Source organism: Triturus cristatus, chromosome 5_2 (assembly GCF_964204655.1).
Source record: "Triturus cristatus chromosome 5_2, aTriCri1.1, whole genome shotgun sequence".
In the NCBI taxonomy this organism is placed as follows: Eukaryota; Metazoa; Chordata; class Amphibia; order Caudata; family Salamandridae; genus Triturus; species Triturus cristatus.
Genome location: NC_140588.1, coordinates 133,507,535 through 133,523,058, shown reverse-complemented (window position 1 = coordinate 133,523,058; position 15,524 = coordinate 133,507,535). Strand labels below are relative to the sequence as shown.

At 43.7% G+C, this 15,524-nt stretch overlaps 1 protein-coding gene across 1 annotated transcript in view; it reads left to right on the top strand.

Annotated features, from left to right (window-relative positions):
- PHLPP1 (PH domain and leucine rich repeat protein phosphatase 1) overlaps positions 1-15,524 on the top strand; it is a 520,000-nt gene that overhangs the window by 461,221 nt on the left and 43,255 nt on the right. The window contains exons 12-13 of the mRNA XM_085606901.1: positions 9,840-10,002; positions 11,515-11,645. Coding sequence (XP_085463027.1) covers positions 9,840-10,002; positions 11,515-11,645 — 294 coding nt within the window. The remainder of the gene's footprint in view (positions 1-9,839; positions 10,003-11,514; positions 11,646-15,524) is intronic.

Sequence of the window (15,524 nt, the reverse complement as noted above, 5' to 3'; positions counted from 1 at the left end):
ATTAAGCGGAGAGCGTTCCTTCTTCCTCTCTCTTTCTTTGCTCTGGTATAGGGCTCATGCCGTTCGAACTATCATTTTTATATGGTTATAGTGTGGCGCCATTCTGGCGTTTTTAGGATACCTTCTATCCTGTTATTTCTGCTCATTCTAGCTGCTTGGGTTGCTGTCTGGATGTTCCGCCACAGCTTTTCCCCCTTTATCCGTCACACTGTTGCCGGATTGGATGCTTGGTGCTTTCTGTTGTTCTCTCGCAGACCCGCCCCCCTTTTGGGGTATGTTTGTGGCATCTATTCTAAGTTAAGGAATCTGCGGCTAGAGGTCTCTATCAGATGTACGAGTTACTTACCTTCGGTAACGATGTATCTGGTAGAGACGTTGTCTAGCCGCAGATTCCTTAATGCCCACCTAGCCTCCCCGTTCTGCGAGGACCTTGTCGATTGGTGTTCTCCACTGGCCTCTTCAGTTGCCATTGGGTTATCTCTCAGGGGAGTTCGGATTGTTGCACTCCCCTTTCATATACAGTTAACCTCTACTGAGGGGCTTCTTTCCTGTGATATGGTCCTTTTGATTCACGAGGAGATTTGTTTTCCTCTCCAGTTACCTTCCCTTCCTTCCGTCTTCTCTACTGACTCTGGATCCTGGTCCCTTCGTGGTCATCCTCTTTGAGGGTCGGTTGTGCCCTGTTTCCAACCTCCGTACTTATAGGGAAAAGGCCAGCTTTTTCCTACAGTGGACTGTTGTTCTGTTTGTGTTCCGTTATTACTAGACGGCACAGTTCTACATGGTACTATCAGTCTATTTCTGTCTGTTGAGAGGTTCTTCCCTGGTTGCACTCGGGGAGGGGTCTTCACTTAGCTTGGAGGGGCTCTTTCTCACTGCTTCCGCTTATATGTAGGCAGTGTCTAATTCTGTCTTTTACGATGGTGTCTTCCACCATCCTTTATCTTTATCCATGGATTTTCATCCCTCGCACACTGTACCCATACTTTCACAGTTTTTTGTTGGTGGCTCAGCGGAAAAATTTCTCAGAAGAAAACGGACGTCAGCGTACCAGGAAGGACTTATATGACCTCGCTGATGTCATGTACATGGACGACGTCAGGGCGGGGTCGTGTGATGCGGTCCCCCGGCGCGCAGAGGTGCTACTGCAAAAACATTCTGGATCCAGTCTGACGCCTGGGGATAGTCTAAGTTAAGGAATCTGCGGCTTGACAACGTCTCTACCAGATACATAGTTACCGAAGGTAGGTAACTCGTACTTCAAGCGTGCAGATATGTACTTTGTCACGAGAAAACTCAAAAATTACCTTAGTAGGCAGGGATTTTTGTGTTTATTAGGCTTGACAAACCCTAGGGAAGATTTAGTTGTCTGCCTGGATCTTGTGATTAAAAAGTCCATTATTGGTCTGTCTGATTACCTATCTAATTGTCTGTCTTCTCTTATCTCATCTCTCCATCTACTTACCTACATAGATGCTTTTTTCAACACTCTTACTCTCTTGAATGTGGGCGTGCCATTTGCCCTCTGCTTCCATACATGACAACATGCAGTCTAAGGGGCAGTGGATCAGTCCTGTTCAGTCATTGGCTTGGTTTACTGAATGACCGCATTGGTCTTATGTGCACATCCACCTGAAAATAAGTGTACTTCAGTCCCAGGGCAGGTGGGCCAGTCCATTAGTTTTCTATGTTTTCTTTTTACAGGACCCCTTTTGTTTCATTCCTTCTGTTTTATTAATTTTCATGTCGAGCTTACAAGACCTCTTGTATATGCTTTAGTATATTCTACTTTGTGGGCTTAAAGCCCGCCCACTGCTTTTCATTTGTTTGTTTCAGAGTCTATAAAAAAATCCTTGCTTGCTAGTGATCATTTCTTCCTCTTTGCCCCACCTTTTCCTCAATTGTTCTCTCCACAGAGCAGTGTCCCAGTAAATGTACCGTTCCACTTGTCCCACTGTAGCATCTGTTTAAGAACTACTTTTCCCTTTCTCTAAGAGCAATTTACCAGAGCGCTCAATGTTTTTAGTTGCTCTGAGCCCAAACTTCTGTTTACTTAATCAGGGCTTTAAGTATTGTTATCACCCCACATGTGCTGCGCCCTACTCCCCCATGTTCCTGCAGACGTACTTAATCTCTCTTGTACCGATTTTCTCCTCCTCTGACCCTGCTTTTCCCATTTTCATAGTAAGCGCTGGTGTTACCGAATGTCACCAGGTCACCGTCCCTTTAATTCCATGTGGTGTCCCCCTGGCCCTCTCCTCTGATTGTGATGCCGGTGCCTTTAAATCCTGACTTTAGCACTCCAGCTTTGTGACATGACCTCCCCTTTCACCACTACGTCCTGCTGTCAGAGCAATTGCATATTGGGTATTGTAGTGTGGCAGACAGCATTGCCACTTTCATGGACCATTAATCTGCTGTCATGTAAGATCTACAAGAACCAGGTGCCCCATCTAACCCTCTGCCCACCGTGCTTCTGCGCCTGCCAAGAGCCGCATGGTCGGAGTATGTGTGTGCTGACGTCACGGTGCCCCTCCTCGCGCCGCTCCTATCCTCGCTGCTACAATCCTGTACCTGCAGTTAGGTGGCAGATAGTAGGGCTCACAGCCTGCTCTTTCTGTCCATCCTCTGGAGAGCGGTAGGCATGTGTGGCTATTGGCTGGCTACCTGTTTGCGACCCTTAGTAGGGACTCTTATTATCGGCATCCCTGGCCCGCTCTTCGCTGATATGGAAGTTGTTGTAGAAACTATCTTCATTTAAAATGCTACCTGCGGTCCACATGAGTTCTACTGTAGGTGGCAAAAACAAGTGTCGCTACAAAAGAGGAGCAAACAACATTTCATAACTTTCTAAAAATGACATGTCCTAGTAAAAGCCATTCTTTTAGAAGAGGACTCAATTTGGGATCAGTATACCAGCTTTCTTCATAGACTCTTTCCTCTAGTTACTTCCTCTAGTTGCATCAAAAATGCATAAATACCAGTCGCAAAGGGGCAGATTCTTCGCCCCTCCACTCTGTGCCACTCCATGCTACTCCACTCGACTCTGAAACAATCTGCTCTATGCCACTCTACTCTGCGGCACTCCACTCTGTGCCACTGCAATAACACTGCACCACTCTACTGTACACCACTCTACTCTAAGGCACTGTGTTCTACCCTGCACCCCTAAACTCCACCCTGCACCCCTATACTCCACCCTGCACCACTCCACTCTGAAACAATCTACTCTATGCACTTCACTATCCACTGAACTTTGCCTCTTTCCTTCACTCTACGCCACTGCACTGTACGCCTCTGCAGTCTTTGTATCCCACTGTACTCTAAACCACTGCACTCTATGCCAATGCACTCTCTAACTCAAAATCCGTGCACCCTACGCCACTGCACTTCACGCCACTATACTCTACAGCATTCTATTCTATGCCAGTTCACTCTACGCCACTGCTTGCTACATCACTCAACTCTGCGACCCTGCACTCTGCGACCATGCACTCTGCGACCCTGCACTCCTCTGCATAACTGCACTGTATGCCACTCTGCTCTACTCTGCATCATCACTCAACTCTTCCCCATTCTACACCACTGCACTCTACGCCACCTACTCTCGACTCCACTCTACTCCTCTGCACTTTACTCTGCACTACTCCACTCTATGCCACTTCACTCTACGCCACTCTACTCTGTGCTATTTCACTCTACACTACTGCAGTCTGCTCTGCACCGCTTTACTCTATGGCACTGTATTCTACGCTACTCTGCACCACTGCATTCTACAACAATGCATCCTACACTACTTTAAAAACAATCCACTGTACGCCTCTGCAGTCTTTGCTATGCCACTGTACTCTAAACCACTGCACTCTATGCCAGTGCTCTCTCTAACTCAAAATCCGTGCACCCTACGCCACTGCACTTCACGCTACTATACTCTACAGCATTCTATTCTATGCCAGTTCACTCTACGCCACTGCTTGCTGCATCACTCAGCACCACTCTATTCTACTTTGCACCATTTTACTCCACCTCACTGCTCTCTGCACCACTCTACTACTCTGCACTCTGCGACCCTGCACTCTGCGACCCTGCACTCTACTCTGCCACTACTCTGCATAACTGCACTGTATGCCACCTACTCTCGACTCCACTCTACTCCTCTTCACTTTACTCTGCACTACTCCACTCTATGCCACTTCACTCTACGCCACTCTACTCTGTGCCATTTCACTCTACACTGTGCCATTTCACTCTACACTACTGCAGTCTGCTCTGCACCGCTTTACTCTATGCCACTGTATTCTACGCTACTCTCCACCACTGCACTCTACAACAATGCATCCTACACTACTTTAAAAACAATCCACTCTACGTCACTGCACTCTACTCCAATCTACTCTGCACCACTGTACTTCACACGACTTCACTCTAGGCCACTCTAATACACTCTTCTCTACCACACTCTATTCCACTCCACCCTACTCCTCTCTATGCCATTATACAACATTACTCCACTCAACACAACTCCTTCTATCCCACTCAGTCACTTTACCCCACTCTATTCTATGATACACTACTTCGCTCAGTGGCAATCTACTCTGCTGTACATCACTCTACTCTGTGAAACCGTAATCCACTCTACGGAAAGCGCCCTCTATGCCACTCCACTCTGTTCTACATTACTCCACATCACTGACACTCCACTCTACTCATCTGGTATTGTACTCCACTGTACGCCACTCAACCCTACTCCCTTCCACTTTAGGACACTACTCTTTCCTCGCCCCTCTGCGCCACTCCATAAGTCTCCACTCTATTCCACGACGCTCAACTCCGTGCCACTGTCCTTTATCCCACTAACTTTTAGCCGTGCTAAACAGCATCCACTCTGGTGTACGACATTGCTGAAACACATTGGCAATGCCAATTGTTCTTGCATGGGCCAGACATATTGGATTGCCAGTGCTTGTTTATGGTATACTCTGGCCTCCCAGACACTGCAGACAAGCCACTTGCTTGCTGCTCATTTCATCTGTAGCGCGCCGCATTCCGCACAACCACTGTATCTTTGTTTTACCGTTTCAAAATGGCTAAAACATTAGATCTCAATGTGGCAACTATACAGGTACTTTAAATCAACAACATACTATGTAAATTAACATTAGAAGATGTGCTATGGCAATGAATATGCCCTCTATGTTTAGGTGGCAGCATGTTATCGTTTTTTATACTTTTATTATAATTTTTCTTGTATTTGCTTGTATGTGTTTTACTGTGGTTGTGTATCTGAGTAAATTCAAGATGAATAAGATGCATCAGTTCAGTGAAGAGGGACAGAGTGTACTTATGAGGACTAATTGAGTGCCTAAACAAATTAATGATTGGTGAGGCACCTTAAATTAATGAGCCAGACCTATGGTAATTGACAATTAATTGTCTATCAAAACAGTACAGAGAAAAGCGCACTTTTTATCCCGGTAAATATGCCTCTCCCCGATTAAGATGCAACAGTATTATGTTGAGCTAGTAGATCAAAATAAAATGTTAAGTGCAGCTGTATGAAGCAGAAAGCAAGATAATGCTCTGCCCTAAATGTTTAATTTCACCAAAGGACACAGTCTGAGATGTAGTAGCACCAAATCAAATGTTGTACGTTATCTTGAGCAGAGCAGTTGTCTTCACGGACACGGGTGTCATTTGCTGACGGGTATATCTCCTTTCAATGACCTTAAGATTTCTTTGAGAAAGCCTTTTCTATCTTCTGTATTGGTCAGTATTCTGTAAGCTTCAGAGACTGGAAATGTTTGCCACCTCCCCAAAAAATGTAAATAGTATGCTCAAAAATACATTTGAAGGCATGTTTTTTGCAAGGTAAACCAAACATCAGTGTTAACTAGAATTCAGTAAACTCCTATTTTACACGATTTCCAGTTGAGTAGGCTGCACGAAATTACTTGAAGGCGAAAATAAAAGCATATGTACGTGAATTTCCTCTCGATCTAGCAGTCTGATATTGATCTCCACAGCCACTTATATTTTGAAAAGCCTTAATGGAAAAATCTTAACAGGTTTGCAGAGATTTATTTAATTTCTGTTGGTGTACTGTGGTTGCCCACACTTCGATTTGGCAGTGAACATGTTCTACTTAATATAGCCTTCCTCCCCTTTTATTTTTGCCAATTCAGCTTCTATTTGTGCAAGTCTCATCCCTTCCTTCTGATTGGTGCCCCGCTCCTTTGTGAGTGCATTGTCTTCCACTTTTTCATCTTATGCCAGTAAGGTAGGGCAGGAGCAAAGGTCATTGGCTCCTTAGCTACTCTGTCACGTTGCCGCTCACAATCGCTTGGCAGTGGGCCAGTAGAACTTTAAATATTAACGCAATTGCCAACAAAACTAAGTCATAAGATTACAACATAGGACAGTGTCCGACAATTGAATCATTAAATCAAACGATTCTTACTACCCCCAATGTCATTTCCATCTGTGCATGCAGAAGTGAATTGTCTTGTCCTGTATAGCCTCCATTGTCTTGTCATGTATGAACTCCATATTACAAAAACAGTTTTCTCAAACCCGTGCAGGGTGGCATTAGGAAAATACTGGTCGAGCAATACAATAACTGGAGCATGCCAGTCAAACTCCAACACTTTCATTCCATTATCTTAACAGTAAAGAGAATACGCTTGTTCATTTGAAGCCCTGGAATCCACGGCTCAAGAGGATAAACTACCTGTCTGCTCTGAACCTCTGGGCCATCTACCATACACTATGCTGTGATTTACTGTTAAATGGTTGGGGTTGTAAACCTGCTTTTACTAGAGGAACTAGACTGTTTTTGTATGGACAATCTGGCTCTTTTTGCTAATTGGGCCATATGGGATGCCTAGCACTGCCTTGCCGGAGAACAAGCTTTGCATTAATGCAGCCCCCTCTCCATTAGTGACGTGTTCCTCCACCCTTTGCATTGCTGCAGAATCTCTTCCACAGTGCCTTTCTGTAAGTTCAGTATCCAAACCTTAGCATTGTTCTACCTGTCCCTGCATGGTCCCTCGATTTCCTTCCCTCTCTTTTAGTGGTTAGTCTCACAAGTCACCCTGTTCATTTGTGCAGTTCTGCTCACCTCCTTAGTGAATGCGTGCTCTCATGACCCTCCGGCACTTGCTCCATTGGTAAATCTTGAGTTGAGGGGAAAACTCTTAACCGTTCTCTTGGGGTGGCGTGTCGGAGAACATGGCTAGGGTAACCTTTTACTGATGTAGCATCATTCGTGATTCCCAGTGACATCTGCAGCAAATGTAGATAGAGTATTGCATTCGTCTGTAGATCGACTTGTGTGATATGAAAGTATGGATCAAATGGAATTTTCACTCTCCCACTACATAGCTTTCAGTTTGCTTAACTGTTATAAAGTGGGGTTTTCAGTTTGCATATGTGTGACATTTCGGTGCTTTGACACTAAGAGAGACACTTTATCACAGCTGTACAAAGACAGTTATGTTCACGTAATGAGGTAAATTTCAGATATCAACCTATCCTGTGCCGTTTAATGGTGTAGAATCAATCTTCAAGTGCTGTGATGCTTTTGAAGTATTCACACTCGAGGACGATCATGTCTATTCCGTAGATGCACAGAAGTGTGACAGCCTGCTTCAGGCCGCAGTACAAAATAGTGTGAAGTATGCACAAAGAGGAGACACCACAGGCCGGCCTCCTAAAAAAACATGTCCATGATCTAATGTTGATCTATAGCGCCACTATTTACCAAATAAACATAACCTTTGGTTCACTTTAGACATGTAACTACAGCAGGGACTAAGTCAGTCATTTAGAAAGCAGCATGTTGTGTAAATGGAACTACTCCCGTCTTGTTACCCCATCTGGTATGTGCACTGCATGTATCCAACTGCGAAACTGTCTAGTAAATAGCAGGTAAGCCATTTGCACCATCCATTGGCTGCAGGAAAGTCTGAGTCAGCTGCTGAGGGATGGTGGCAGCTGTTATAAGCCTACGAGCGATTGGATCTGTACCTTTGATCTATTCTTTGAATCATCCAGGCCTACAGGATACTTACTGTACTCTCTTACACCAATCCTTAATCAAAGCTCCAGTACAGAGCCTGTTTCATTGAGTACCACCTTTCTGGGTCCAGATTACAGGACCTTTGTATCTGGCAGGATAGCTCAGAGGGTGTCTTGCATCGTTTGAAAAAACCTGTGGGTGTCTTGCAGGTCATCAGTTGAAATCCCACCAGAGCCATCTCAGAGTGTCACCCTTCAAAGGGTGATGAAGTGAATGTCATTGAGTTGGATCATGGTAACACCTGGTAATTCCACTGTAATGATGCAGGAAGAAGATTCTAGCACGGGTTAATCCATAAAGTCCAATGCAACAAATGTCCCAAGTTATCACCTCTTAGATTGCTTATCCCTTGATAAAAATGCTTCTCTGTGTTCCTTGTGCCTGTTGTGCTCAGAGACCTGTCAGTTCCGTTGAGGGTCTCTAATTGTCATCTGTGATCACGGTTTGTTGCGTTGGAGTCTGCATGGGCCTTCTGCCACTCCATGGCATAGCCTATCGATGACTGATTCATCAGACAGGCTCTGCTTGCTTCTAGATACTGTCTTTATTCAAAAGACTCCTCGGCGGCCTGTGAACCACTTATCTTTGGGGAAATCCAGAAATAAGGATCCCATTTGCACTGCGCTAGGAGTAATGTGCACAAATAACTGCCACTGATGCAGGCAAGCTCTGTTGCTAACTACCCCTAGTGTGACTGTAACAGGCAGGCTACAATGTCTGCGGCGTTAATGCCCACCAACCAAAAGCGAGCACCCAACCCTTATTGTTGACAATCCACTTCCAGTGTCTAATGATGCCGGTGCCACCTGGGACACTCAGGTGTGCTGTGCCTGCACTTGTGCTACCTGTCCGCTGCAGTCCGATTCCTGTGAGAGTAACACTACTCTCCACCTGCTTGCGGCACAAAGCATGCACCACCTTGAGCTCTGATCCCGATGCTCTGCCTGATGGGGTCTTCTCAAACCTCTGCCAGTGATTAGTCTCCACCCTATTGCCGAAACCAAGGGAGGACAGCCAATGGGAGAGGCAGAGGAAGACGTCTTTATTTATTGTGGCCCAGTCAAGATGAAGGAATCACTTGGGGGCTGTGCCATGTAAATAAAAATAACCCGCATAAATACCCCCATGATTGGTTGATATGTGTATGTTTCTACGTGACAGAGGCTTTGTCAAGGTGCACGGAGCCGTGACAGATGCGCAGTTCTTGTATCCTGTTAATCACCCTCTGCCGGGTTGCGTGTGTGTTCTCCGACCTTGTCGTGATGCTGAGAATTTCGCATAATGCGTTAGTTTATCAATTAATGTATAACATTTGGTGGGGCTGCCTTTGGTTCCCCTTAAGCTTTCACCTATAAAAAACGTAAAGGTTAAGTATTCCAGAACTTGACACTTCATGGTCTCTCCTATGCCAGAAATGCCCCGTCCCCAACCACGCCCAAGCTCCCCTCATTCACAAAAAAAGTCTTTGGAGAATGGCTTTCACTTTCCAAGGATTATGCATCACTGCACTCTAGAGTTCTGTTGAAGGGATCGAATTTCAATTTTTAAACTGCTTTGCTAAGTTTAGAATTGCTGTTCCTGTTCCCATAGTGTAGCATAGTGTAGCCTGTTGCACGTTTGGTGCCTCTGTAAAGGCCATTTGTATAATGTAAGGGGTTCCTTACGTTATTTGCCTCTTGTCCCTCTCTAAGCTGTGAATGGAATGTATCACCATCTGGTTTACGTGGTTTCTTCACTGTGTGATTTTTTTTTTCCCCCTTAGTAAAATGGCCAAACTAGAGGAGCTGGAGGAGCTTGACCTCAGTGGGAATAAACTGAAAGCAATCCCAACCACCATCATGAACTGCAGGCGCATGCATACAGTTATTGCACACTCCAACTGCTTAGAAGTCTTCCCCGAGGTGATGCAGCTCACAGAAATCAAGGTATGGTTCACTGCTTCGAAACCAGCATATGAAAGCAGCTGCATGCTTTCAAAGATTTTCAGTGCACTGCATAGATATTCTTTAGTATGCAACTCTGTGTACGGATGTATTGGGTAGAGGATGTGGCCTAATAGCTAGGACAGTCGCCCTCAAATCTGGGAACCGGGTTCAAGTCTTGGCAATGGCACACAACATCCTGTGATTCTGGACAAATCACTTAATCTCCCCGTGCCTAACAAAATGAATCTCTCCTTGTGTAAAGCACTGGTGCTCATGTAAAGTGCTGTGATAGCCGATACCTTCAGGTAAAGTTTGCCCTATATAAACCTCTGGGACAAAAAATAGCGCTATTTGTTTTATTTTAGCGTCTTCTTTTTTTCTAAATTCTTTTTTGTTTTCAAATTGTGCTTCAGTTTCTATATGCATTGGTGGTTCTGTATGTACAGATAAATGCTTGTACATGTGGGTGTGTATAAACTAAGATGCAAGGGGCTGAATTACTGCAGTGAGGTAAAATGCCATTGAAGAGGCCTCATCACTATTAGGAGAGTTGTTTTCCTGTGTAAAATCATTGTGCTATGCAATGCATGAGACCGCTAGCACCTTTTTTGCATGTCAGTTTTGCTGCACTCTGGTAATACTATGTAATTTGACCTTTGCTCTGTAGTAATACATATGGGCGTACTGATTAGTAAATTCGTTCTAAATAGCATGTTATTGGGTCACATTTATTATCACTGACATGACATATTGTAATTTTTTGGTCTGCTGGACCTCAAACATACCCATGATCATTGTTTCATTGTTCTATTACTTTTTCAAGGAGCTGGTTATCTAGTTCTGTTTAAAATTCGGGTAAAGAAACACTGTTTAAGTGAAGTTGTGGTCATGAAAAAAAAAAAAATCCACTGAAATTCACAAGTTTTGTTTAGGGCCGCAATTCGTAACTTGCATTCCAAATGGAACACTCATCAAGGCAAGCCCCAGGGACCTATCTATGTTGGATGTGAAATTCTGGAGCCTGGGCCACAAATCCAGTAAATGGCCAGTACTTTTCAAGAAACTGTTGTTAAGAAATTGTTTCAGTTTGGACATAGTTATTAAATTCTGGTGATAGCAAACCCGTCCATCTGGTGTTTGCAGACCTCCCTGTCGCCTGACATAAGCAAAGTATTAGTTACACAAGGATGCCTATGGATAAGCACAGCAAATTAGAAAGCTCTTCAGAGAAGGTGGTTGACAAACCAGCAATGATAGAGTTAACTGATTAAAAGGTCTGTTTCACTGGGAAGTATTGGATATCCTGTATTCATTTAACAAAGATATGGATTGTGGATGTGAGCATTTCACATTTCACTTAAGCTGTAGCCTTTCAGTGAGTTATAATGGCAGAGCTCGCTGGATGTGGTTGATTCGTCTGTGCATTACTCAGTTGGCCAGCAAGTGATGCTTGGTGCTGATGCAGTTTCAGGCTATCACCTTTTGACTCTTTGTTCTTGTTTTTTTCTGCAGACCGTCGACCTAAGCTGTAACGAGTTGAGTGAGATCACACTACCTGAGAACCTGCCTCCGAAACTGCAGGAACTGGACCTGACTGGAAATCCCAGGCTCGCCTTGGATCACAAGACACTTGAGCAGCTTAAGTGAGAACATTTTCCTCTTCGTTTTTCTAGCCCTTGGGGCACAGTGTTCTCTGTGGGCAGGTTAAATGAAGGGCTGGCAATCTATTACACTATGCTTTCCTTCAGTCCGAAAGATAACCATTCTTTTGCAGGACAAGACCACCATCATGAGTAAAACGCAAATCTGTTTGCATGGGTGATGGGTCGATGACTGTAACATGAGTTTTGGTGTGGGAAGGTTTGACTGTTTAAGAATAGGTCCTGTGGCTCTGTCGCCTGAGCACTGTACTACAGCTAAGTAGACCCCAATGACTTCCCTTTAGTGAGTATTGAGAAACCTTTGGGAGTGTGTCAGACTCGCAGACCTCTATGTAGATCGTCTTTTAAACCACCTGGTCCCCCACGGTCACATGCTTGTTACATGAATGTGGGGTATTTGGAACAATGTGGCTAAATTCTGAAGGAATAAATAATATTGGGGACCACACAAATTCACAAAATGTTCAAAATTATGTTGCAGATTGCAAAGTAATAAAGTTGGTGGCTGTCTCTTACATATTTCATAACATATTTCATAACATCTGTGTCCAAGTGTTTTTGCTGAAAATAATCTGATCTCATCTACCAAAGAGATAAGGCTTTCAAGCCGCTGCCCCCATTAATAACCTGAACATTCGTTTCAGATGACCTCAAATTATGCCTTCCTCCATTTGATGCTCATATTTAGTTCTTAATATACCTACAGGCATGCCCCAGGCCCTGTATGGCTGTGTAAACGTCTCTCGCAAGGCCAATGGAAATAGTACATGAGCATTTGTCTTCCAGTAGATGTAGACCGCCGTTTCCCTTTCCTTTGCGACGGTTTATAAATGGTCAGCTCCATGGAGATGCATAAAGGAAAGCGTTCAGACACTTCCTGATTGGCCAGCCTGGAGACCTTGGGTAGCCAGGTGGTTGTGATCATTTTACAAAAAAATCACTTTTTGGTGACCTCATACAAGATTAGACAAAGATGTACCTAGACAACTGCTCTGTTTGGTATCATGATAACAGACCTTTAGATTGACCGCTGGTTCACGCTCTTCCTGCATGCAGATCAAACATGAGCCTAATGCACATGTTGCTTTGGAGTTTTGTAGGACAGTCATAGATTTTTATCCCAGGATTAAGTGAAAACAAAGGAAGCCTATTTAGAAATTAGCCCACTGCAAGGAGTCTGTAGGTGGCAGACATTCCTTAAATTGATTGATTGGCTGGCTGGAAGGCAGCATAGGATCAAATCTTTTCCCCAGAATTTCCCTTCTGGCCTCATCTTTGCACCAGAAAATGTCTGAGGCATACATCGGCCGGAGTATGTGTGCCCCTGGATCTCCAGATAATGGGCAGCATCTGTAGATAGTTTCCAGTGGGTTTGTCGTGCCTTCTATTGCTAAACCAGGCTTCTCATAGGCACCTTGGGATAGTGTGGGCTACCTGTACTAACGTTTCGGAGCTCATCCTCAGATGGCGCATACGAGAAAATCAACACCTTTTCGAACAACTTCATGACCAATGGTATCGATCAGTGGGAATACACCTCCCTCTCAAGGAACCGGCCAGAAACCTTATTAAAAAATACTTTTTTGATTTACTTTTTTTTTCCTTTAAGTAAATTTGGCTAAAAATGCAAATTTCTATAAAGTTTCTCCTGCTTAGAGGTGTGTCTTTGTTTTCAATGTCCTTATTGTAAGGCTACCAGTCTTTCAGGAGTACGTAAGGGACTCTGTCATGCATAACACTCTCCCTATCTGCAACTGCTATTCATGTGAACAGCATCATAAGTATTCTCACTCTGAATATTTGGAAAGTAATAATGAGACTGTAGGAACATAGCCGCACCTGCTTAAGCAAAGAGTCTATATGTAATTGTCAGTTCTCTATTTCTGATTGGCCAAGAAACTGCATTGAAAAAGTCAGTATTTGTTATCCTTGGCCTGGAATTTATAAAAAGTATACATTTTTTCCTTCATTACAATGTTTGCTGTGTAAGTGGGCCTAGTTACTGATCCAACTGTGAGTCTCTTGATTATATGATTAACAAATGTGCATAGATAGGCCCAAGTGTTCAAAATTGCCCTGATTTGCAAAAGTGGGCTACTTTGTTAGCTATCTAATTCGATAGTGGTGGCCAATTTTATTTTGGTGCCTGGGCCTATTTTCTGCCTTAGTCCGAGCCTGACGAAGATAAATAGGTTGGCCAAATAAAGAGATCAGTGTGTAGTTACTGGTCTGATTTTCCTACAGATGCCCTTTTTCGAGATGTATGTGTGTATGTATATACACGCACACATGCACGCACATGGTCTGTGCCTGGGGATTGAAAGTCTCTGTTACACTTTCAGCTTTCCTCTGACGCCAGTCATGGTAGACAGTCTAGCTACTGCCAAGTGAGTTTTAAATTAAAATGCTAATACTTTTACCATTAAAATGTGCCCTTACAGATTTTCGATCTATTGTTGCCAATTTCCTACTGCCAAGTATTCTTAGAGCATTCACTTATAATAAGTGTTCACATGGAACTCATTTATAAAGACAGTTTTTTATTGTCACAGAAACTTTGTGTGGAATTTAATCAAAACAAGAAGCTTTATCATTATAAAACACAACACATGTTTCGTAATCAAATTGAAGAACAGCTTCTATAGCCTGATCATAGCGGGCATAACACTCAATTCAGCGAAACTGAGTTTATTTTTTGCTATCATACAAAAATACTGAAAAAGTATATCTATATATCTAGGCGTATTGTTTCAGTGATCGTTGTTTAAGAAATTGGCGATAAAGAGCCCCAAGTAAAGTAATCATAGCCAAACATGTCGGGAAAAGTGACAATAAAGTGACTTATAAAACATTACAAAAATTAACAGGGGTTATTGGTATATACAAGGACGTCTAATTGCTCATTTAACAACAGAAGAGAAGGCACCAGATTGTTTTCTGGTATTTCCACCAAGAGACTGTCCTTTCTTTGGTGTCTACAACGTTTCAACCCTACTTGTAATATGAAGGTCTCATCAGGACTGTAATGACCTGGGGACCAAGGTTAGAGGGTAATCATGTATTTCTTTATGTATCCTAGAGAACTATTGTTTCTCCATGGGGAACAGTGTTGCCTGGAACTCCCTCTTATTCTGGAAGATTCATGGATAGCGGCCTTTCTTCTGCTAGGCTTGGATGTTGTAATTGATGAGATCTATGTATACTCCCGATCGATTCTCGGGCTCCTGGAAGATCCGTGAATAGCGGTCTTCTTTTTGGTAGGCCTGGATGTTGTAATTGATGCAATCTGTGAGTACTCCCAATCGATTCTTGGGGTGCCTCTTGATGCGCCTGTCAGTTACGCGTCAGTCTGTCCGGGTGATTTCAAGGCATACTCCCAATCGGAGTTCACATGGACATATGGGTTGCTCTTGGTTTTCTAAAATATGAAATAAGGTATTCTTGGAGGCCATAAACCTGTGGCTCCTCCTCATCACGGATTGCCTCATTGATGCCTTGCAGATTGGAATGCAAATGTAGCTTGGCTATTTGACATGGTGCTTCAGATAACCACTGCGTATTTGCCACATGGTCGGTCCCCAAGTGGTCTGAGTGTGAAGCAGGACACGAGACAAGAGCTGAGAAGTAATCATATATTTTTAAAATGGCCCATTTTATTGTTTATTTTCAAATTTGTGTACAATAGCTATAGCGCCATACAAGCTAATATCTCACAGCCAGGTCTGTTATCTGTTACTGTACCCAAACAGAGGGGAAACACCCTACTGAGCCTCAGGGCAGGATGATTTAGTCATGGCTGCAGATTTCAGGATCCACATATTTTGTCCATGGACCTCTTGTTATTACTTTGCAGTACGTTGA